This window comes from Oryzias latipes, chromosome 3, assembly GCF_002234675.1.
Source record: "Oryzias latipes chromosome 3, ASM223467v1".
Taxonomy (NCBI): Eukaryota; Metazoa; Chordata; class Actinopteri; order Beloniformes; family Adrianichthyidae; genus Oryzias; species Oryzias latipes.
In genome coordinates this window covers 1,195,100-1,219,772 of record NC_019861.2, presented here as the reverse complement: position 1 = coordinate 1,219,772, position 24,673 = coordinate 1,195,100, and the positions used below count along the sequence as shown (strand labels likewise).

The window sequence follows — 24,673 nt, the reverse complement described above, 5'->3', positions numbered from 1 at the left end:
AGCCACCAACAGAATTGCCTCCATTGAAAAATTCATTTTCAATCAAAACCAAACAGAAGAGGATTAATCTGTCAATATCAGTTTGACTGCAGACAGCCTCACATTCAAATCTAAACGATCATTTAAATGATTTAGCATATCGTTAGGACCACAAGGCACTCAAGGTAATAAGGAGCATAAACCAAGACAAAAAACATATATTGGGACTTGACTACACCACCCAGAATGCCTAGAGGGGCCAAGAGACGACAGGTCAATTTGAGGTTAAACTTTGACCAATCAGGTCCTGGGATTTGGTAGCGAGGTATAGGTAGGGTCCTTTCTAATATACAGACATGCCATCCGTTTGAAAATTGATCACAGAAACTAACATTTGCGGTTTGAGCAAAGACCATAAGACGCCGAGTCTTTCATGTATGGAAGTAGAGCCATGAAGGAGAAAGCCTGGAGCAAGACCAGCACCGCTACAACACTTCCCACCAAGCCTCTTCCAGCTGAGTATCCAGTAGTGACAGTCCAGTGTGAACACCATGTGCTAACCAACTCAGTGGGAGAGTGTCCGCCCAGTGACTGGAAAGTCGTGAGTTCAGTTCCAGGCCGAGTCATTCCAAAAAAATTGCCTCCCTGCTTGACACCCAGCATTAAGTGGTTGGATTGGGGGGGCTAAACTCACCGAATCCCCCAAGGAACGGGTGAGGAAAACAAATTTAAACAGATAACGGGACTTTAAAGAACGCTGTTTAGCGTGTTCTTGAACGCGCGTCACATGTGTACGTGTCTTAAGGCGAAGCGGTTTATAAGGCACCCTGTCAATTTTTAAAAAATGAAATGATTTTAAATTTAAAATACAGTAGATCTGCCCAAAGATCATCAAGAAAACGATATGTTAACATTTGGTTTCTTCTTCTCTGCGTATTGATTATGAGCTCCTGCAGCTGAAACAATTTAAAAACAACAATAAAGTGATACGGTGATGTCGTCAGCTCTTTATGGTACTAAAACAGTAGCGTTCAAGAACTGGAACTGAATTCTGGGTATTGGCGGTGTCGACATGGCCTGGCTTCAGGAACCAACAAGTGGCTGAAAAGTCCATCATTTGTGAACAAATGCTGAGCCGACAGAACATCCAGGTACTATTTGAATTCTGTGAAATGATGGACAAGACGTTCCAGACGCAGGCTGTCCAATCTGTGAAATAGTGGGTTAAAACAATATTCCTTAAGGTTAAAAACCTCGTCTTCTGCAGAGACACTCAGGGAATCTGTGTGTGTCAGGGACACGCACCAACATCCGTCTCCGTGGGCCCATGATGTTTTCTGCTAGCATGATGGGTTGGCGACAACAATAAATGCTCCTACAGAGGAGCGAGAGCTTCTCAGCGCTCGGATCAAACCGGCATCTCTGGCGGTGTGGGGGCGGGGCAGAAGGACACACGATATGGACAGCTGTGGGTTTTGAGGACAGAATGAATGTTTCAGCAGAACCATGCAGAACTGCAGCCTCAGAGCAGCGAGCCTTCATCCCGGACGGACCCGCATCCGTCCGACCTTTCCCTCACAGAAAACGTCTGGAGCTCCGTTAACGGAAAAACGTTTGAGACAACCACCAACCCTGCAGCGGCTGGAAACCGTCAAGATCAAATTCTGACCAAACTCCAGAAACGCAGAACCTCCATATTCAGATGTCTTCAAACTGCACCACAGTAACCATGGTAACCACACTGGTGTCCAAGCAGTCTGAGACAGCATCAACTTTGAAATGAACATGAAGATCTCGTCCTATTATTATTTTAAAAGTTTAGTGCTGATTATACCCCCCCCCTTCTACTACACCCCCCTTTCTAACATCTCTCTCTCTTCTTCCCTCCTTTTCTTTGACCGTCCCGTCCAACAAAAACTGTTACAAAAATAATATCAATAAAGTTTAGTCTAAATTACAAAAGGGGTTTATTCAAATATACACCTAGTGTGTCAAACGTTTCATTACTCATGTTGTAGCAGTAAAATCTGTCCAACACAAGAGGCTTTCAGCCCCATCTGTCTGCTATATAAAAAAGCATTTAGTGCTCTGTAGTCCATAAATGATGGGCTCAACGTTTCTGTTATTCTTTCCGTGTTCAAGCTTTTACAAACTACTTTGACCGCATATAAATAAATAAAAAGGAAACAAAGGAAGAAATTCGAATGTCTGAGTGAGTCTGAGCAGCAAACGTCACTCAGGTATCACAGGTGGAGGTGGAGAGCTGCACCCGTCTGATGAGCAGAAGGCCGCGCTGACGCGTCCCGCTATCTGAAGGAGTGAACGCTCTGCCCCACAGAAGACGGAGCGGCCGCGGGCCTACCTGGGTCGTTGGCCTCGCCCTCCAGGACCTGCAGCTCGGTGCACTCGGCCAGGGAGTGCTCCAGGCAGAGCTGCAGGAAGCGGGCCTGGGTCCGGCTCACCCTCTTCAGCAGGGACAGCAGGGCCACGGTCTGCTCGCACTCGTTCCAGCCCTTGAACCAGCTGGCCAGCACCCCCACCTGATCACGAAACATCATGGTCTGCCAGGCGGGCACCCGGTGAGACGTGGGGAGGCCACTCCCCCAGGAAGCCCCCGGATTCGGACTTCAGTGAGCTTGGGGGGGGGTCAGATCAGCTGAAGCAGCGTGGGGCTGTCCCTGACTGGGCCATTCTTAACCAGAACCAGGGGAAGCTCCTGTCGGATCCCGCCCACCGCCTCCTCTTGGCCGACTCTCTGGTGGTGCTGAAGGGGGGCGAGGGGCTCCTCTAGCTTGGCATTGGGCCCCTGGGGGGTTTGATGAGTCAGCGCAGGTCCAGTTTAGGCTGGGTCACATCACCTCCAGCCTCAATGGCACGTTTCTTCAGGGAGTCCCGGTACGCCTGCGGGAGGAGGGCAAACGTTTAAATCCCCGCTCATGAGCACAGAACCGGACCCAACTGGCGGTTCTGACCCAGCAGCCTTAAATAAGCGGCACAGCCTGCGGCATTCACAGTCGGGACAGAAATAAAAGATGTTTGGGGGATCCACCCATCCTAAAAATACTGCTGCCCCGCTGGCGCTGCATCCAAGCGGAATGTTCCGCTTGTGGCGGCAGGACGCTGCGCCTCGGCGGCAGGCGGGCTGAGCCCGCGTTCCCGCTGCAGGAGGCGGCGGCGGGGGCGGCGGGGGGCGCGCGGAGGGATCCCGGAGGAGCGTCGCTTCAGTCCGAAACTGTCACGGCGCAGTTCATCGGCGCAGAAAAACGGCCGATCCCTCAGAAAATAGTCCCGGCGACTTTAAACGGAGCGACCGTGACAGACAGAACAGGCTGCCCCGTTAACCGGGAGAGTTTGGCTGAAGACACGCGGAACTTTTCTCTGAACCGGTGAGAAAGAGACGGGCGGCGGCGGTAAACTTCAGACCGGACCATCGGTTCCTACCTGCTGGGTCGGGCTGCATCGTCGGGTTCTGTCAGGACGGACTTGTTTTTTTTATCTTTCCCTTTTTGGGGGTGCGGGGAGCGCCGCCCCGTCACTCCAGGTCTGCGGGATTTGCCATCTTGCCCAACTTTTCCTCAGTGTCCCTCCAGCAGACGGGCTGTGCTCTAAAACACTGCGGTCAAGCGGGACGGCGAAGGGAATCAACTTCCGGTGGAGCTTTTCAAAATAAGGCATGAGATTGAGAACAGTAGCTTCCTCCCACAGTCCACGAACATGCCTCAGTTTAAGTGTGAGTGGTTGTGTCTCTGTGGGGCCTTAGAATGGACTGGCACACCTTCCAAGGTGCACCTTACCTTTGACCAAAGGCAGCTGGGATATGTTCCAATGACCCCATCAGGGTCATGGGGTCATTTGGAGCATGTCCCAGCTGCAAGTTTAGAAGAGGAATAGATTAGTGATGCACTGCTGTCCTGACCATAAACCGCTTATGAGAACTGGACTGGGTGGACCCTCCCCCTTGGCGTTCCAAACAGGAACTGGTCCCAAGAAGCCAAAATCCCAAAAGCAATGTCCGAATTCCCGCCTTAACCCCTAACTACTAAAAAACTAGATAGTGCCCTGGATTTCAAAAGCAATCAGACACCACACTCCTTTTTTCTTTAAGCGGTGGATATGATGTCATCGAATTAGCTAAGTTAAAATCTAATTAATATGAGCGTTTTGTGACGATTATTCATGAGTCCACTGTCTTCTGAAGATAAAAACGTTGATGGTTTATTTATTAAAAATACTTTTTCTTTGAAAAATTGTTCCAATGCAATGCATTGTGGTCTATATTTGCTGATCTAGTGAGCATCGATGCACACTGGTTTTTCGCAGAGACTTCTGGGAAATCTCTAGGGCTCTGGATTTTGGATGTTCAGACAGAACTACGAAATGGTGAAACCACTATAGGGGGCACTATGTAGTTGGCAGTGAAGGAATTCTGACACAACCACAGACTTCCATAGAGAGACAAACAGCTGCTACTCTGATACATTTTTTTTAACATGTTCTTGATAATCCTAATTTTTTTCATTATATTTTTTTCTGCAGGTCAAGTTTTTCAGGTTATAGACGGACCAATCAGATATCTCAATAAAAGTAGACGGTCTAACGCCAAGCGCTCGAAACATTAGATCTACAGATTTTTTGTAGCCTGCTTTCAAGTGGCAGGAATGTGGACTTCCAACAAGCTCACTCCTGATTGGTGAGAGTGGTTGCCATAGAAATGTTGACTGAGACCAATCACTGCTGACTGATCACTGCTTACCTCAAATGCATGCCCCCACTTTGGTTTTAAGCTAGGTTTAACTAACAGGAAAGCTTAGAGAGTATACATGGCCGTGTCTGTCATCCATCAGTGGTTATGTGATATTATTATGTCAAATGTGATTCCAAATCCCAAGTATAAGTCACGCACACTGATCTTCTTCCTGCATTTTACGCCTTGAGACGCTTAGGGCAGCATGTTTCCGTAACCATCTTAGTTTTGCAGGACCGAGTGGTTATCCCTGTGCCAAACCCCCAACCTGGAGGCCCAGTGGACTGGTCTTAGTGTGGCTTCCACCCTTGGGTCTGTCTGGCATGGGGGACTCTACCATAGGTGGCATAGGCATCCAGGTCATCCAGACACGCAAGCCCCCCAACCACGACAAGGTGGCAGTCCATGCGCACCCATTACAGTTGGTCTCATAGAGATGGGATGTACATCAATGGCTCTAGAATATGGGACTACATTTTTAACCTGTCCTGTCCAACAGCTGGGCAGACAGATGAGAGCTGAAGGCCTCTGGTGTTGGACAGATTTGACTTTAACAACAGGGGTTATGAATCTTCTGACACTCCAGAGGTATGTCTGAATAAACCCCTTTTTTGTAATTTAGACTCAACTTTATTTAATGTCATATGTATGCCACCATTTGAAAAACAAAGATTTTCAGAGTAAACATTAAAAGTCTGAAAGCAAAAAATGTTTTCAAACAAATATGAAATATTTTCATTTGAAACTTAGAAAGTTTTGAGTGCAACGTGGTGGTGGCATAAACATTAGTAACAGTAGTGAGAATTTAGCCAAAACTAAGCCCTCTATTCGCAACAAGCCTGCGTTACAGAAGTCAGACAATCATTTATTTAGCTCCACTCCACACTTTGATACAACTGAGAAGAGACATTCAGTTTTAATCTCAGAACAGGGGCTGAGTCCCATCAGCATAGCTGAGAGGATTTAAACCAGCATTTCATGCATGTTAGTTGTATGATTGCAAAACTACAAATCTGAATCTTGCAACTAAACAATCATCACGAAGAATAGTTTCCTTTGATGAGGATAAATACATCCTCTGAATCTAATCGAAATGCAAAGCTTTTATTTTGAAGGGACGGCTCGTCATTTTCCGGCTTCATTCGGAACAGGGCTCGTGCCGCCGCTTTCCACATGCTAATTATTAACAGCGGCGCATTACGTCAGGGGTTTGGCGGGGTGAGGAAACACCAAAATAGAGCGTGCGGGGGGGCCGAGCGGCTACGACACCGCGAGAAAATGTGGGGGAAAAACACTTTCCAGAGCTGATAATGCCGAATGAGGCCGAAAGAAGGAGGGTTAAAGTCTTTAGGGGAGAAGCAAAGGGAACCGATTAAGTGATTTAAAAAAAACCTAATTGATAAATGGTTTAAAAACAAAGACGTTTTTTCAATAGCTCCTATTCTCCTATTCTGATCATCTTCTGATCTATTTTCAGTGTTCCCAGGAATCTTTTAACTATGAAGATGCCTTTTTTAGCAAAAACAAAAACAAAAAACAGTTGTTTTCTAGGACAGTTTCTCAACCTTTTCTGAGCCAAGGCACACTTCAACCTTGACAAAAATCCTGCTGCACACCAGCATCCAAAAATAAAAAAAGGTAGAAACTCTATAGTATTACTTATATAGTATTGATGGACAGTCCCTCTATGATCTCACGTACATTATTATGATGATTGTGGCAGAAAAAGCTGGAAGTTGCAGCTGATTTTTCTAAAAGTTGGAATAATAATTTTCAACTAAATTATTTGACATTTTACCCTGATAGTTGTTTTTCCCTCCAGTTTATTAACATGTAATTTTATTTAACCTCACAAAAAAACAAATATATTCTTTCTAAATAGTGATTTATTTTTTTAATATTTATTTCAATGTTTGTGCAAAGACATCTGTAATTTTAGAACAATATGATCCCAAAAAGACTAACATTATATTTATGTTTTCTGTAGCTACACAAAAGTGAAGATGTTGAAGTTTTATTAGTTTTTCTTTTGTCTTAATCAAAGATGAAGTCTTTGAAAACTTTAACAAAAATGTTTTATTTCTTTTTAGAAGATTAGATTGTTTCAGTTTAGTTTAATTGTGTCTGTTTCACCTTCATCCTGTTTCTTAAATGTTGTTCTTACTTCTTCTTAAGTTTAACATCTAAAATAATCCAGACGTTGTTAGAAAAGTGTTTCTGTCAGAAAGATGACTTGGACCAAACTCTGGGATGTTTGGCTGTTAAGAAACACAAACCTGGAAGGAGAACTAAACTGTTGACCTCTGACCTCTGATTTCATCAAGAAGACTTAAAACTGTTAAATGTGTGTTTGTTGTGGTTTAAGACGTTTAACAGGAAGACTCATTGTACGCTGAGATACTGTCACTTTAACCCAATGCATCATGGGAGATGTAGTGATGTCAGACAGACTCTCTTCTCTGAGCTTCATGGTTTTGTTCTCTTGTTCCACGGTCTGACACCGGATTCTGTGGAAAGCTACACCGCTAAAGACGAGCTTTAGCTGGTATTTCTGTTGGAACTGAGAGACTTTATGAGCAGAATCAGAACAAGGAAGTGAAGACTTTAACCACTTCTGATTGGTCAGACTGATGACATGTGATTAAGCCTCCAAGAATGATTGGTGGAGACAGTTAAAGGGGCGGGACTTTTCCTAAAACAGCTGAAGCTACGGCTAAATCGCGGTACCGTCATTCTTATCAAAATGTCTTTAATAGAATCAAATAAACACAAAGAAAAAAGTATTTTATGATCTTTCATATTCCTAACCACTCAGTGTTTTATCAGGGCCTGTTTGGATGAACACAGAGCTGAAATCCTGGAGATGAAAACGTTTTTACATCAGTGAATGGGTCATTTCCCACGGCACTCCTGACCATCTCCCACGGCACACTATCTATTTGAGTAAAAAGTAAAAGTACAAATTTCACCAAATAGTACTAAAAGGATCTGTATCAGGGGTCAGCAACCTGGGGCAAACAAACCCACTGTGGCACGTGGAGGGTAAGACAGTGGCACGCCGGGGTGTCCTCTGATGGTAGTTTTCGGATGTGGAACAGAAAAATCCTCATTGAGCGACAATCTCTTCTGTCATTGAGCTTTTTCCCCCCGATAGCGTCATAAGGAAATGGTCCATTCATGCAGCGCTGTTACTGTGACCCCGCCCACCTTTGTAAATGCTGACACTTTTCCACATTGGCCATCATGAACGAGTGATGTCAATAAATGCGCACCCTAGAAGAAAAAAATACTTACGTTTGCTACGGTGAAACAAAAACATAATAATCAGTGGAAGTTTTAACATGGGCGACATGGGCGATCACTCAGGGCGGAATTTTCCACGGGGCGCCATAGACAAGGGGAAAAAAATCATTCAGCATTTCCTGTCTGTAACATGAAAAGCGCGCCCGTCCATTCTCGTTATCTGAAAGTTTCATTTTATATGTTAAATGGGGCCTTCTGCTGCACGTCCCCAAAACTTGTGTCCTTTTCTCTTTGCGGATTTGTGTGAAATATAACAAGTCAAAAAGTGCAGAGGGGGGATAAGCTGATGCGATGCTAAGCTAAGCATTAGTTGGTGTCAGAAGATGCTAACTTGTTTATTTTCATGAGCGCAATAATTCAGTATTTAATTCAATTTAGAAAAAAAGAAGAAAGAAGACCAGGATGTGAAAAGGAAAAAGGCATGGTATTGAACATTGTTAATGTCATTATGTAAACCTAAGACAACTTTATTAAACATGCACAATTATATTTGAAAAGTTAGGCTACTGCTATTGTTAGACTATAGTTTAAACATTTAGTTAATCCAAACTCAATTTGTGCAATAAATTCTGCTAATTAAATACAATTTTATATTTCCAACCAGTTTTAATTAATTCCTTCACTCGACAGGATGACCTGCTGTCACATTATTTAGATATGTGTAATGACATATATTCAGTCCCTGGTCTTTTATCCTGCCTCTGGCTCGTGTGGCGCCCCCAGCCGCCCCCCCCAACTCCATCTGGATGAAGCTCATCTGCTGGACTATGAGGTTCCATTTGTGCCAAAAATGTATTTTTGTGTCCACTGTCTATATCTTTGGTCCATTGACTATGTCTACTGACCGAGTTCATTGAACATTGGTCCATGCGTTATGTGTAAAACTCTGCATTTGTCTTTGTTATTGTCGTTACCCCCTGTCGTCTCACTATGTCGTCAGGAAAGTCCTTAGCAACCGTTGCTAGTGTCGTTAGCTACGACGTTTTGCCATGTCGTGTTGTCAGAGCTTGTCGTTTTTCAAATTTTGCCAAAGTCGTCAGAAAAGTCCTTTGTAAATTGTTTCCTGTTTTACCACAGAACGAAAAAAAAGTTTATTAAAGCCGGCGCTGGCGTTAACCATGACAAACATGTTTTTTAAAATTATTAACTTTATTGATATTCCTGCAAATGCGCATTGCCAGAAAGAGGGGGGGGGGTGCATGCATACAACGCTTTCACGTTCCTGAAGCGACTCTCTTTCCGATTGTTTCAAGTTATTTAGAGAATGGCTTCAATTAAATCTGGAGATGAAACTACTAATCAAGTCTTTTAAAAAATAACTGATCTTTATCAATCATGTTGTCACAAATCGGGTGGATAAACGAGGAGCAGACGGGCCAAAAACTTTGACTGGATTTTGATCTTTTCTTTTTAATCTGTAATGTATTTATTTGACCATGAGGTGGCGCTCTCGGGACCAGTATGGTGCTCTTTTGGGCGCCTCTGCTCCTCGTTTATCCATCAGATTTGTTTGATCAAGATCAGTTATTTTTCCAAAGACTTTAAAATAATAGTTTCATCACCAGATTTAATTGAAGGAATACTCTAAATGCCTTAAACCTATTGGCAAGTCGCTTCGGTAACGTGAAACCGTTGTACGCATGCACCCCCCCCCCCCCCTTCTGGCAATGAGCGCTTGCAGGAATATCAATAAATGTTTGTTTTTTTGAACGTGTTTCGTTCCACGGTAGTACAGGAAACGATTAACCGACTTTTCTGACAACTTTGGCAAAATTTGAAAAACGACAAGATGTAAGGACACGACATGGGGAACGAGGTAGCTAACGACACTAGCAACGGTTGCTAAGGACTTTTCTGACGCCGTAATGAGACGACATGGGGAAACTACAATAATAAAGACAAATGCAAAGTTTTAAACATAAAGCAAGCATATAAATAACAAAGCAAACACAAAGTAATAATCATTTCCTCCATTTTGCTACACATTTACCAGAGAACTTTTTGAAAATGAAACGTCAAATACCATTTTCTTTATCCTTTTAATTAAGTGACAGAATAAGCAGTGTTGAAGAAAATAAAAAAGCATTTGGGTGGATTTCTTTTTCATTTTAATCTTGAGTCAAAAAATGCAGCTTCATTCTGAAAATGAAAAAGTATTTCTGGTTCTGACTTTTATTTTTGAATTATGCTACTCAAATGTTTCCATAGCAGACAGCCCGGAGCGTCACTGCGCAGCTGCGGACAGCCTGTCACGTACGACACGTTGCGGTCGGGAAATGAGGAAACACCAGGAAGCAAAAGCGTGACGTCACCGCCCCCCCGTGGCGGACGCTTCATCCAAACGAACAGCAGCAGATCCGGCAGCAGATTTGCCAAACACCGAGGTCCTGATGAAGGTGGTCCTCCTCCTCCTCCTCCTCCAGGTGTCGCAGCCTGTGCGGGCCAGGTGTTTCTGCCAGGTGAGCCCCTCCCTCCCTCCGCGCTCACATTTGTTGGGGTGCTTGTGGGGAAAAGTTAGTGAATGAAGGATTAACCACGGCGACCTGCCCCCCCCCCTTTCTCTAACCAATTAGTTAAACTGAACACGGGGGGGGGGGTTATGATTTGATCATTTTATGATAAATTTTATGAACTACAAAAAGTGAGAAAGTCAAGTTTATTCTGCTTAAAACTAGAATCCAGAGTATTCAGGAGGAAATTAAACATAAAACTACAGCTCTGGTCTGAAGGTTTTCCTTGAAACGTGTGTATTTATTTATATATAAATTATTTATACATTATTATTATTATTATTTATAAATAATTCCATAGTTTCTGGTTCTTTGTGACGAGCTGCTGGACAAATCGTGACTTCATCTGGACTCATAGAAGTGTTTTAGTCCAAACCAAGCAGGCGTGACGGTTCCTACTGAGCATGAAAAACCCCAAAACCCAGTCAGAACCGGACCCAACTCAGATGTTCTTTGACTTCATTTCAGCTTTATGTTCATGTTTTCCGGTGCTCAACCAGGAGCTCCGCCCCTTTCTAATCATCCACCTGCAGACAAATAGATCCATGTGGTCATATATAGCTGGATAGCTACGACACTGCTCACCATTTTTCTTACACCAGCATTGTTAGCTATTAGGGCTGTTAGCTAGCGGGAGAGCATGTAAACAGAGAGCTTTCAGCAATGGGGAGGGGAAGGGGGGGGGGGTACAAACCCTTGTTTTGGGCAGAGGTGCATTTTTGATAAATACCTGTCACTCTGCAGACACTAAGTCCTAGAAAAAGACAGCTTTCTGGATTTTGGCTAACGATGACATCATCATCATTAAAAGACCGCCGGGAACACTTTGAAAAAAGATCAAAGAGAACCAGAGTGGGACTTAAAGTGTTCTGTTCTGCCACAGTCAGACATTTGAGCCACCATTCCTCCAGGGATGGCCCACCCCGGCCCCGCCTCTTTTTCAGTCCTCCCTGACCAGCTTGCTGCTGATTGGCTGACTCTAAATTCCACATCCTGATTGACTGAACACACCGGATGTAGGTAGTCAGCATCAAGCAGTGCAGGAGCTGGAGAACAGGCAGGGACCAGGGTGGACCAGCGGGGGCCAGCGGGGGCCAGCGGGGGCCAGCCCTGCTGTAGGTCTCATGTTGTAACCATATCTGCTAACGGGCTGAGCTGCTCCAAGTGATTGGCTGATTACTCATTGAACGGAAACGGCCTCATTTCTGACAAAAGGGAGGGATGGAGCTCTCCTGGAGACGAGCTGTTTTTTAGAACCAGAAGAAGGTAACCACGCCCTGTTCACTTTGAAAGGTCACAGGTCACCTGGATGACTGCGCTTGTGATGTAGAGACAATCGACGACTTCAACAACAACCAGCTTTTCCCTAAACTTCAAACTCTCTTGGAGTCGGACTACTTCAGGTTCTACAAGGTGACCTGGACACACACATACACACACACACACACACAGACACACACACACATATACACATTTGTCTCTCGAACAGGTCAATCTTCAGAAGCCGTGTCCTTTCTGGACGTCCACCAGTCACTGCGGTCTGAGGGACTGTGCAGTGAAGCCCTGCTCACCGGTGAGCCCCCTCCCCATCATCTCCTGCTTTGACCCACACCTGAACTGTTGTTCATCTAAACTGTCTGTGTTGTCAGAGTGACGTGCCTGAGGGAATACGATCCTCCCCCCACAACAAGGTAAGTCAGCTCCTTAAAGCCTGAAAAGGGGAAAAAAAATCCACGCCGCCCCCCTCCAGGGAGCCCCCCTCCCCTCCTATGAAATAAATAAATTGGGGAGAAAGAAAAAATGGAAGGATTGAATAAACAGATAAGTAAATAAATAACATAAGCCCTTATCCCCAAGAAACCTAGTAAATAAGTGAGAAGAAGAAAAAGAACCCAAGGGAACCCCCTAACCCAGGGGTCGGGAACCTATGGCTCTTTTGATGGTCACATGTGGCTCGCAGACAAATCTTTAATTATACTTTTTTCTTTTTTTTCATTAGACTAGTCCTTCTCGGGCGCAATGCGATGCCAGAGGCGCGCAGTAGTAGCGGTGCTTGGAGAGAAAACTATCAGTTTACTGTTATCTATAATTTCACAGAGTTTGTACCAGCTGGAAACCTGTGAATTGCCGTGCCTAAAACTGCGCGCTCCTGTCTCTGAGAAAGAGCGCGCAGATGCGAGGACGGGATGTTAGAGGAAGAAAGCTTTGGGTGGGGGTGGGGGGACCGGCAGCAGGTGAATCGCGCAGGGATTGTAAAAACCTAAAACCCGCTGCCCGTCATTCACTGCAGCGTGTGAGTGAGTGTTTGGTTCCTTGTCCACATCTAAAGAACATTCAGACCTACGATCACGTTTAAAGTCTCAACGCCTGCATGAAGCAGAAACTCACCACGTATCAACCAGACTAGACCATCAGCAAAACTACCACGAGAAATACTCATCATTTATTAGCAACAGAATAACAATGTTATTAAAAAGAATCCTCAGACTTATTGTACTTTAAAAATGTTGAAATTAAATCAAATGCACACATTCACTTGTATATTTAGTTTTAAACAAATTGTCGCGGACTGACTTGGATGGCTGTTGGGCCGCGTTAAAAGTTCTGGAGTTCATGGAACGCATCGATCATGCAGCGATTTGATTGGCCCTCAGTTCTGTCGCTCAGCCTGTTGTTAGGTAGTTTGGACCAATGGGGTTCAGCTATGGGCCGAATAAGGAAAATGGGAGGGGCTGGAGCGGGAGCAGGGGAATATAAAGTTGGGAGAAACGCTCTCTCTCGTCTCGGCAGGAGAGATTCAGGAGTTGCTGAATGAATTGAACGGCGTTTGTTGCGGTCTGCAGTAACCAGAATAAAGAACTTTAAATGAGGTTAAGTCTCAGTGCCTCAGTGTGGGAAAAGGACACTACATTATTGTATGGCTCTTTCGAAATTACATTTCAGAATATGTGGCGTTTATGGCTCTCTTGGCCAAAAAGGTTCCCGACCCCTGCCCTAACCCCTGCTGTGGATGCATCGCCGACCCCCAGGGGGGCCAGACCAGCCACGGGCAGCCGGCCCCAGGCCTCGAACCCCAAGCCCCCTCCCACAGCCCACGCCACGGCGACCAGCCACCCAGCGCGGCACCCGGCCGCTGTTCCCGGTCGGCCGCCACCGCCTACCCTGCGCCCAGAAGGCACCGACCCAGGAACCCCCCCCACAAAGCTGATTTGGGAATGGTCCGATCGGAAGATAGTTTCAGTTAAACTAAACCTAACGTCTGCGTTTTTACTCTGCTGATAATTCAAAGTTTGCGATGAAGCCCACGGACACAACAAAAGCCTCTTTATGCTGCTGTTGGGAACTTCAGCTGATGAAGAAGCTGCTCCTCAGATTCACAGACGCTGCAGCTCCTCTCCCCCAAACTTTGCTCAGAGATGTTCAGCTGCTCATCAGCGACACCTGCTGGCAACCACCGTTCCTCAGCCCTGATGGGATTCTTTGTCCTGAATTTCTTTCAAATGTTTTGATTACATTTCAAATTTAAACACAGAGGAATTGACTGCAGGCAAAAAATATGTAAAGATATATGTAAAGATCATGTTTACTAGTTTCACCCTACTGTTGTTTTTTGGTTATACTCTCTAAAGGTTGAGTCCCATTAGCTGTCACATGTGTGACATGTTCTCTGCATTTGACCCTTCCCCTGGGGAGCAGTAAGCTGCAGACACAACCCCCCCCCCAATGTCAAGCATTAGGGGCATTTTGGATTTTTTGGTTTGACTCGGCATGGATTTAAACTCACGACTTTCCAGCCACAGGGCGGACACTCTACCACAAGGCCACTGAGCTGGTTAAAGGATGATACGTCACAGACACATTCACACGCTGACGGCGGCTCTGCTGCCCAACACTGGCGCCAACCTCCCACCAGAGGCAAGGTGGGGTTCAGTGTCTTGCCTGGTGTCTTAGAAACTGTCATCATTCTAAAGCTGACATCTTCCACTACTTTTTAACATGACCTTTAAGGACTGTCAACGGATTGCATTGAAGAATTGTGTGTAGCCCCTCCCTGAGTGAGCACACACTCGGGTAACTTTGGAGAGGAACCCCTCCCAATAACCCTTCAGCAGAATGGGTGGGTATGGCGATGGTCAGAGAGAATGAGGAAGGGGCTTCAACACAACAGTTTTAAAACCTGAGGAGCGTAGATGTGAAAGTACTGTCTGTTGGGTCAGAACCGTCGCGCCGTAGAAGCCTCGGGACAGTCAAAGGAGATTCCTGTCACTGTTTGTCTTTCAAAAGTGCAGCTTCCACTGTTGGAAACACAAATGTGTGTTCAGAGAACCGGTTTGGTCTGTGAACTAACGCTTCCTGCTCTGTCTCTGCATCAGTATCTGAAAGAACCCAACCAGCAGCTGGATGAATGCGAGCGGGCCGAGCATCTGGGAGCCGTGGACGTCTCTTTGAGGCGAGTTACTGGTGGAGTGTGCAGTCTGCAGCTGCTCTGGAGCCACAAAAGCAGCCGACATGAGTTTCAGTACAGTTACAAACTGAGATCAGTCATCTTACAGATGAAATCCAGATTGGAAATGCAGGAACCCCTCGCTACATTGGGGCTTACGTTTTACAGTCCTGCTGTCTTGCAGATGTTTTTCAGTGCTTTTTAAACAGCAGATTGTGTTCTACGTCCTGATTGGCTGTAGACCTTGTCAATCAGTCTCCTCCATGCTGTGTCTCCTATACAGAATGCGTTCAGTTTTGCCACATTGACATGAATCTTTGATCACTGATGACGTCTGGCTCCAACATGGAAAAATGGCAGCTGGATTGACTTCCTTTGGTTGCAGCCGGCAGCAGGACGTTTTCTCTGGATGACATCATCCTTGCTCAGTGCAGTCTGTGATGTGACATCACTTTTGGTTCGGTTGATTAATAAGGCAGGAATCCACCCTACAGGCGGTGAGACGGTTTTTGATGCAGAAGAATAAACACCCAACCAGTCATGAAGAAAGATGGATTCCTTCATTGCAGGTCTAGAAAGCAGGATAATTTATAAACACCATCCCTCATAAAGATGACCATGTCACTCGGACCCTCCAGCTTCTCCAGTCACAGAACAACTAAAATCAAATACAGAAAATGCTATTTGTCCAAAAACATAAAGAGGGTTAAAAGTCCAGAAAAAGCTTCACACGGACTTCAGAACCGGGTTCTGGGCTTCAGCTGGAGGAGTCCAGCTCTGAGGCTGAATGCAGTTTCCAGCATCACTCCTGACTTCTGCATGTAGAAAAAGCGTCTCTCATTGTGTTTCAGTGAAAAGACCCGGGAGGCTCTGCAGGACTGGAGCCGCCACGACGACGAGGCGGAGCGATTCTGTGTGGTTGATGGTCAGTCCATGATGAGGAAGCATCCACATGTTCAATGAAATATGATGAGGGTGGTATTTACAGCAGAACCTAGATAAGAAACGGTTCTCCAGCTGCATCACTGGTGGATGGTTGGCGTCTCCACGGCTGACAGCAGTGTTTGCTTCCTAGATGAGGAGCCGCCGGACTGGCAGCACGTGGACCTGCTGCTGAACCCGGAGCGCTTCACGGGCTACAGCGGACCTGACGCCTGGCAGATCTGGAACAGCATCTATGAGGAGAACTGCTTCAAGTAACGTGGGCTTCTCGTCCTGATTTCTGCTCCCCTGCTGAAAGTGGGACTGCTCGCTGCCCCCCTCCTTTGGTCAAAATGAGCAAAGCCAGACGCTTTTGAATTCCAGAGGGTGGGGGGGATTCCAAAACTCCGTTTTGGTCCAATCAAAGCAGTGACCATCGGAAAGACGGGGGTGTGTTCCAAAGTTCACAATGGTTTCCTGCTAAATGGCGTTGACATATGCAGCACTTCCTTAAAGGGCTTGACCGTCACCCACTCCACTCACATTACTGGTGTCAACCTTCAACCACCAGGAGCACTGTGGGGTTTGGTGTCTTGCCCAAGGGCACTTCAACATCTCACTTCAACTACACATGGGTGGGCAGGGCAGTGGTCGACCGCTGATCAACTGGCACATGAAGCAGCATAATTCTGCTGCTGCCCTATCGCCATAGAAACCAGTGGCGTCCCGCTCTGGAGTGAGCCTGGGCTCCTCCAGCGGTAAAACATTTGATGGAGCCACGCGCTGTCCTGTCACGGTTTTGGTCTTTCCTCACCATCACCTCCAGCCCCAAGCTTTTCTCTAGTGTGAACCTCATGCTGGCAGATGTGTGTTCCCTTCACTGGGAGGAATCAAACCCACATCCTCCACCAGCTCCAGCATCCTTTAGGTCCCGGTTTCCTATTCAGCCTATCAACTCCTCTGATTCCCCTGCAGGCCACTGACCATCAAGCGCCCGCTGCTGCCCGACTCCTTCCTGAGCAGCTCAGGAAATGAAGGTGAGAACTCTTCCCCCACGGGTGGCCAGGTGACTCGTTTGTTTAGCAATCTGACCGCTCTGGTTCTCCTCACAGCCAGGACCTTCCACCGCTGGCTGAAAGGTGAGCTCCCAGTTCAGCAGCAACAGCAGCCGATGCTTGTTGCTGCCGTGCCGACTCTGTTTCTGTCTCAGGTCAGTGTGTGGAGAAGAGGGCTTTCTACCGGCTCATCTCTGGCCTCCACGCCAGCATCAACATCCACCTGAGTGCCAGATACCTTCTGGATGGTGAGATTCTCCAAAAGCTGACAGAATCCAGTAACAAACCAAAAAGACTGTAGCTGTAAGAAACGGACCAACACATTGGTTCACAGGATGGATTCATACACTGAACAAAAATATAAACACTTTTGTTTATGCTCCCATTTTGTATGGTCTGAACTCAAAGATGTGAAACATCTTCCACATACACAAAATAACCAGTTCTCTGAAATATTGTTCACAAATCTGTCTAAATCTGTGATAGTAAGCACTTCTCCTTTGCCAAGACAATCCATCCCACCTCACAGGTGTGCCATGTCAAGATGCTGATTAGACAGCATGATTATTACACAGGTGTGCCTTAGACTGGCCACAAGAAAAGGCCACTCTGAAATCTTCAGTTTTGTTTTATTGAGGGCGTCAGGGGACTCAGACAACCAGTCAGTATCTGGTGTGACCACCATTTGCCTCATGAAGTGCGACACATCTCCTCTGCATAGAGTTGATCAGGTTGTCTATTGTGGCCTGTGGAATGTTGGTCCACTCTTCTTCAATGGCTGTGCGAAGTTGCTGGATATTGGCAGGAACTGGAACACGCTGTCGTATACGCCGATCCAGAGCATCCCAAACATGCTCAATGGGTGACATGTCCGGTGAGGATGCTGGCCATGCAAGAACTGGGATGTTTTCAGCTTCCAAGAATTGTGTCCAGATCCTTGCAACATGGGGCCGTGCATTATCATGCTGCAACATGAGGTGATGTTGTTGGATGTACGGCACAACAATGGGCCCCAGGATCTCGTCACGGTATCTCTGTGCATTCAAAATGCCATCAATGAAATGCACCTGTGTTCTTCGCCCATAACATATGCCTGCCCATACCATAACCCCACCACCACCATGGGCTACTCCATCCACAACATTGACATCAGAAAACCGCTCACCCACACGACGCCACACACGCTGTCTGCCATCTGCCCTGAACAGTGTAAACCGGGATTCATCCGTGAAGAGAACACCTCTCCAACGTGCCAGACGCCATCGCATGTGAGCATTTGCCCACTCAAGTCGGTTACGACGACGAACTGGACTGAGGTCGAGACCTCGATGAGGACGACGAGCATGCAGATGAGCTTCCCTGAGACGGTTTCTGACAGTTTGTGCAGAAATTCTGTGGTTATGCAAACCGATTGTTTCAGCAGCTGTCCGAGTGGCTGGTCTCAGACGATCTTGGAGGTGGACATGCTGGATGTGGAGGTCTTGGGCTGGTGTGGTTACACGTGGTCTGCGGTTGTGAGGCCGGTTGGTTATGCTGCCAAATTCTGGGAAACGCCTTTGGAGACGGCTTATGGTGGAGAAATGGACATTCAATTCCCTAGCAACAGCTCTGGTGGACATTCCTGCTATCAGCATGCCAAATGCACGCTCCCTCCAAACTTGCGACATCTGTGACATAAAATTGGAGCAATAACAAAAGTGTTGCGTTTATATTTTTGGTCAGTGTATTTAGCCCTACACGTTCTCACTTTTGATGCTGCTGCCATCTTGGCCTTGACCTCTCTGGGCGAGACAAACACACCAGTTGGAGGACAATCCAGAACATGCACCACTTGATGAAAGGCCACGCCCCTTCTGAGCACAATGTTTCTCTCAGGAAATGAAGAAAATATATCCACAGAAGCAAATGCCGTCATCCCATGCAGACTGTCTGCCGACGAAAAATGGTCAAACCCGCGTGACTGATCAAGGTCGTAGACCACTCCGTGAACCCGTAGAGAGAACATGTTCATGTATGTTTTCTTCTGCGGGCGACGGGTCGTAGTGAACACTTTTACCAAAGCTGAGGGTGAGTAGGGCCGGGGTGAGACGCGGGCATTGCCGTACAGTTTATTCTACATTTTTAACCTGCAGACTGTGCAAGGATCCCGTTAGTGCTGCTCACATGAGTGGGGGTTCAGCCTGACCGTCTAATCTCCTAATTTCTAACAGTCAGTGCAGTTTGTTTGGACGTCCTACGGGTACTTGTGTATCACGTGCACACCCGTGCGTGCAGCACCTTACTAAGGACTAGGCTGTGATGCAAGGACACCGGACGGCAGCACCCCCGCTGTAACTTTGTCTTAACGAAAACCACATGACACATTTATTACATGCAGAAAAGTTTTCACGACGGCCTTTGAGGTGGCCGGACGAGCCTCAAGGGAACTGCAAGACACACCTGAACTCCCTCTAAGACGGAGCTCCTCTGTACGACCCCCCCATGCACCTGGACAACCCAAACACCTGCAGGACCCGGATGGGTCAACACCCCTATGGGTGATAAAAGATAGTCAAATGCGTAGGAAGTTCTTGTTTCTGTTTTGAAGTCGGACCTTTTTACATATTGATTGAAAGCCCCCTTGTGGCTACCTGGAGAACTGACGTGGTTCTGGAACTTTAGCTCTTCTACCAGACATTGTTAACGTCACCTTTCTCTCCTCCAGACTCCTGGTATCAGAAGAAGTGGGGTCACAATGCGTCAGAGTTCAGGCGGCGCTTTGACTCTGAGCTCACAGCCGGTGAAGGGCCCAGAAGACTCCTCAACCTCTACTTCCTGTACCTGATAGAGCTGCGAGCGCTCGCCAAGGCGCTGCCCTTCTTCCAGCAGCCCTCCTTCCAGCTGTACACGGGCCGGGCAGAAGAGGATCAGAAGCACAAGGAGCTTCTGCTGCAGATCCTGCAGGCCGCTAGGTCTGACACTCGCTTCCACGCCACGGTTCTGTGACTTTGTGGTGTGTTCAGGGGCCTCAAGGAAAAGCCTTGACTGTAGACTTGAAGTGTTTTAACTAAGACATTTATTTGAATGTTTGAACAGAAATTTTTCCGTTTTCATGAGGACACCTGAGGTGCTCCTCAGAAAGTTACAAAAAACTACACAGACTGGTGTTCTTTGACCGGCCCTAGTCCTCCAGAGCCTCAACCCTGCCTGATTCCCAGCTGGCCTTGACCATCTTTCTGCTGACTGCAGGGGTTTCACATCCTGATTGGCTGAACTCGCCTGCTTCAGGCTTTCAGAGCTGGGATTGTGGCTCTGGAGGACCAGGTCTGGCCATCCCTGTGTTAGAAGGTGAAACCCTCAGCCCTGTTCTGGTAAAGTTTGATCAAGCTAAGAGTGTGCAGCCGGCCGGCAGCAGCTTGACTGCGTTCTTTGGCTTCACAGACTCTGTGTGGGTCTGTAGCGGTCGTTGTCGTACACTTCCTGTGTTGTGACTGTTTTCTCCTTCCCAGATCTTTCCCTTTGCACTTTGATGAGACGACTCTGTTTGCTGGTGATGAGAAGGAAGCGGCTAAACTGAAGGTCAGACGCCAGTGAAACTGGCTTTGTTTGGATTCCACCAGCAGTTACTGTCGCCTTCCTACCAACACCCCCCTGAAGGAATGATAGTGAACGATGGCTAACTTCTGTTTCAGATGGCAAAAGTACATCTTTACCTTTTTACTCTCATGATTTGAGTTTTGGTTGAGATCTCTCTATATCTAAATATTTTTAAACATCTTAGATGCAAGACTAGTGTGACTTTTGTTTTAGATTTTCTAAAAGAACCTAAAGGTTTGGATCCCTGTGGCTTCACACTGAGGCTCTCCCTCGCAGCGGAGACCAAGAGTCAAAGCAGAAATCTTTTAACAGCAGAAAAGTTCATCTCACTGTGACAATAATGATGGTTTTATAGAGAAGATTCCCAGATGAGTTTGCCTCAAAGCTCCACACTGACGGCCAGAAAGATCAAATCCTGTCTATATCCTGCTTTTCTGAAGCCTTTCAGAGGAAATTATATCCATTAATGTGATCGTATGTTCCCTTTGGCACACTAAACAGTTTTTTATTAAATAGGACTTATTTTTGCAGCTCGCTTTCCAACCTTGAAGTAAGACGACTCGATCTCTGAGGCTCCGCCTTTCTCTCCTTGTGGGTCCCGCCCATTTCATGGCGTCATCCTAGAGGCGGCCTCAGCAGCGTGTCTGCGTTCCTCCCACCAAAACAAACAACTAAACTTTAGCAAAGATGGATGTTGATTTATTTAAATATCAATCAATGTTTCAGCAGCTGCTTCAACAGAAATATTAGCAGAGGAGCTACATTCCATCCATTGTCCTAAGGCCGGATAAAAGGTTCAACAATTACATGTTCATAGAAACAAAAGCGTTTAGCCGATCACCGCTAGCTACACTGAGAAAGGGGGCGTGTCTGTTAGCCTGGGGGCGGAGCTGGCAGCGCAGATTCTTCCTGGAAGGGGCGGTTCCTCACTTTGTGATGTCACAATGTGAAGACCCACTTGTTTTCATGGGTTGGGAGGGGGTGGTGCTCAGAGAGCAGGTTTTTAGAGGAATACTTAGAAATGAATGAACAGATGAAAATACCACTTTGGGGTTGTTTTTCACGAGTATTTAATGTTATAAAACACTTAACAGCTCAAAAAGTACATTTCGATAATATAGACCCTTTAAGCCCAGTTATTGTCCTTGGCTTTAGCTGAGGTCATTACAGTAAGGCCAAATCGTCTGTATTATAACAACTGTTCTCTAAAGCAAAGCACCGGCTTTAACATCAGATCCAACATGCTTTTTTTAGTCATGCTGGGCTTCCTGGCTGCTGGATCTTCTAACTTCTGTCTCTCCTGTAAATGTCAGGAGGACATCCGGCTGGCCTTTGTCAACATCTCCAGGATCATGGACTGTGTTGGCTGCTTCAAGTGTCGCCTGTGGGGAAAGCTGCAGGTACTCTTTCTAAATGAAGAGCAATTCTCTAAGCTCTTTTTAAAGTCCCAATCCAACCCTCTTCCCAGTGGTTTTTTCAGTATGATGATGCAGTTTTAGGAAAAATCCAAAACCTTTTTCTGGGACGTAGTTTCTGCAGAGCAGCAGGAGTTCAGTCAAAATTCACCTCTGAGTTGAGGGCGGGACCGTTGGCATAGAGTGAGCCAGCCTTCACTTCCCATCATCCCTGTGTTTATAGTCCCTCCCACTAGCTTACAGCCCCTCACAACCCCACAAGCTAACATTAAAGTGCAACAAAAGCAGCATCGCAGTTATCCAGTGGTCCAGTTCTGATCCAGATTCCAGCTCAGACCAGGAAAACAAAGACCATCGTGGATCTGTCTGTCTGCAGATGATCAGAATCAGGTGGATTCATGTCTCCAGTCGTGTCCAGACAGAATAAAGGCTGATGTTATTGCAACATGTTTGCACATTGCAGCTTTGACTGTTAGCGCATGTTAGCCTACTCCTGACCCTTCTACCGGCTCCGTTCTGCAGAGAATAAAACACTGGCTGCATGGCTTTAGAAAATGTTGAGCCCTAATAATAATGAGAACTCATCTCTAGAAGATCATCTGCTCTAAGCTGCAGCGCGTTTGTTTACAGCAGAACTCAATATTTCTTCCTTTACGGTCATTTCTGGTATTTCAGAGAGATCTGCTCACAATGATTATTCTGACTGAAAGTGTGGAGAATGGAAACGGTTGTTATAATCGGATCATGTTGTTCTGGAACCGTGGACACAGTTCAGTTCTAATGCCCTCTTTGACCTGACCAAAGACATTTGGCACATAGATCCACAGCTACTGTTGATTTAGGAGGAGCAAATGTGACGTTCCCGCCCTGGTTTTCCCCGCTCAGAACCCTGTGGGTGGAGTCAGAGATGATTCGCCCAGTCTTTCTGTGTCTTTGACGTTGACTTGATGTGGTTTCACGCCGGGTCTTGTGTTTTCTGCAGACTCAGGGATTAGGCACGGCCCTGAAGATTCTGTTTTCAGGACGGCAGATTGAAGCTCTGCCCAAATCCAGATTCCAGCTCAGCCGGCAGGAAGTCGTCTCGCTTCTCAACGCGTTTGGAAGGTGAAGTTCGGCTGCGTCTGCGCATTTTTACATGATTTATATTAAACGGACAGATTTTCAGCTTTTTTCCTGTAGCAATTTAGTTGTTTGTGGGTCAGAGTGGACATTTCTAAATCCCAAATAAGCGATCTGCTTCCTGTCAGAGACTGGACCACACCAGAACTGAGCAGAACCACACGCAGTGGTTGTGAGGTCACATTTCAAGTGTCTTCTGCCATTTTCTCTTCAGGATTTCCACGAGTGTCAGAGAGCTGCAGAACTTCCGATCTTTGCTGTCAGAGAACCGATGACATGTCTTACCTTCAGACGTGGACTCTGGAGACCCTGAGCCCCCAGTGCCAAGAGTCTCTGCTGCTGAAATGATGCCGGATCTGCTTTTGTGGTTCTTTTGGACTTGAAAGGAAACTTTGAGTCCTTCGATTTTTTTCTCATTCCCGCCAACGTTCAGATCTTTTTTCTTGGACTTTCCTGATCACAGAAGGAAACCTGAAGGGATCCATCAGTCCAAGGAGAGGAAATCTATGTGGTGTATTTCTTCAAATCAATGATGTCATGAATGGAGGGAAGATTTCTGTCCTCCTGCCCTGTTCCTGTAATCCAGCTGTTGTCCAGAGGATGGCGCCACTCGTAAAGAAACTGCTCCAAACGATGTCAATCAGGGACGATTCCTCTGTTTAAAAGTCATTTCACCCATGATTAAAGGGGAGGTTTTTAATTTGCACTTTTGCATTTGACTTTTTACATGTTTTTTAAAATACCCTAAAGTACACGTCAATGACTTGACCTTCCGTGACCTGATGAAAACACCGGAGCGGTGAACACGCAGAGGGAAACTGTAGAGTTTGAATATGAACTTCCTTAGTGCTCATCTGCAGCCTGTAGGAGGGATTTTAAACTAAAACTAAAGCAGTTTCTGTTCCATTGTCTTTGTGAGATCAATAAAGTTTGATTCTGTTTGAATGACTATAAAAAAAACGACTTAAAATGAAGTCGTCTGCTGCTGTTGGAGGATGGAAACCAGACCGTCAACGCAGAGCAGCTCAGCGGCTGAGTGAACAAACTGGATCCACAGTGGATCATAGCATCGGTGATCCACAGTGGATCATAGCATCGGTGATCCACAGTGGATCATAGCATCGGTGATCCACAGTGGATCATAGCATCGGTGAACGCGATCAGACTTTTTTGACGTACGATAAGTTTTTAACCAAATAGGCGACCAACTTGATTCCAGTGGATTCTGAAGTGAAGAAAAGCGGCGGGAGTTTCTTCCTCCACAGGTCATCTTTCCAGAGAGCAGCGCTTTTTCCCGGAGTCCCTGAAGGCAGCGTGCGGCCAGTAAAGTAGTTTTCCCGGAGTCCCTGAAGGCAGGGTGCGGCCAGTAAAGTATTTTTCCCGGAGTCCCTGAAGGCAGCGTGGGGACAGGAAAGTAGTTTTTCCCGCAGTCCCTGAGGGCAGCGCGGAGAGTGAAGGGTTTTTCCCACAGTCCCTGAACGCAGCGCGGACAGTGAGAGGTTTTCCCTGCAGTCCCTGAAGGCAGCGCGGATAGTCACACGTTTTTCCCGCAGTCCCTGAAGGCAGCGTGGACAATGTAAGTTTTTCCTGCAGTCCCTGAAGGCAGC

At 46.4% G+C, this 24,673-nt stretch overlaps 2 protein-coding genes across 4 annotated transcripts in view; one reads left to right on the top strand and one right to left on the bottom strand.

The window, feature by feature from the left end:
• The window catches only part of samd4a (sterile alpha motif domain containing 4A), a 46,841-nt gene extending 43,252 nt beyond the window's left edge, over window positions 1–3,589 (bottom strand). For both annotated transcript variants that reach the window (XM_011492499.2, XM_011492501.2), the window contains exons 1-2: window positions 3,421–3,589; window positions 2,342–2,880 (exon numbers count right to left, since the gene is read on the bottom strand). In XM_011492499.2, coding sequence (XP_011490801.1) covers window positions 2,342–2,537 — 196 coding nt within the window. In that variant the 5' untranslated portion in view covers window positions 2,538–2,880; window positions 3,421–3,589. The remainder of the gene's footprint in view (window positions 1–2,341; window positions 2,881–3,420) is intronic.
• Window positions 3,590–10,184: 6,595 nt separating this feature from the next.
• On the top strand, window positions 10,185–24,007 carry LOC101167922 (ERO1-like protein alpha). 2 transcript variants are annotated; one of them, XM_023951399.1, is made up of 15 exons: window positions 10,187–10,485; window positions 11,830–11,949; window positions 12,026–12,109; window positions 12,186–12,227; window positions 14,910–14,986; window positions 15,832–15,905; window positions 16,056–16,176; window positions 16,877–16,938; window positions 17,014–17,040; window positions 17,112–17,204; window positions 19,661–19,907; window positions 20,445–20,514; window positions 21,846–21,932; window positions 22,930–23,051; window positions 23,281–24,007. In XM_023951399.1, the coding sequence occupies exons 1-15, from the start codon at window positions 10,417–10,419 to the stop codon at window positions 23,339–23,341; spliced, it is 1,356 nt and encodes a 451-aa protein (XP_023807167.1). In that variant the 5' UTR covers window positions 10,187–10,416; the 3' UTR covers window positions 23,342–24,007. The 2 variants fall into 2 exon arrangements, with proteins under 2 accessions (XP_023807171.1, XP_023807167.1); XM_023951403.1 differs by lacking the exon at window positions 21,846–21,932 and having other exon boundaries at window positions 10,185–10,485.
• Window positions 24,008–24,673: the final 666 nt, after the last annotated feature.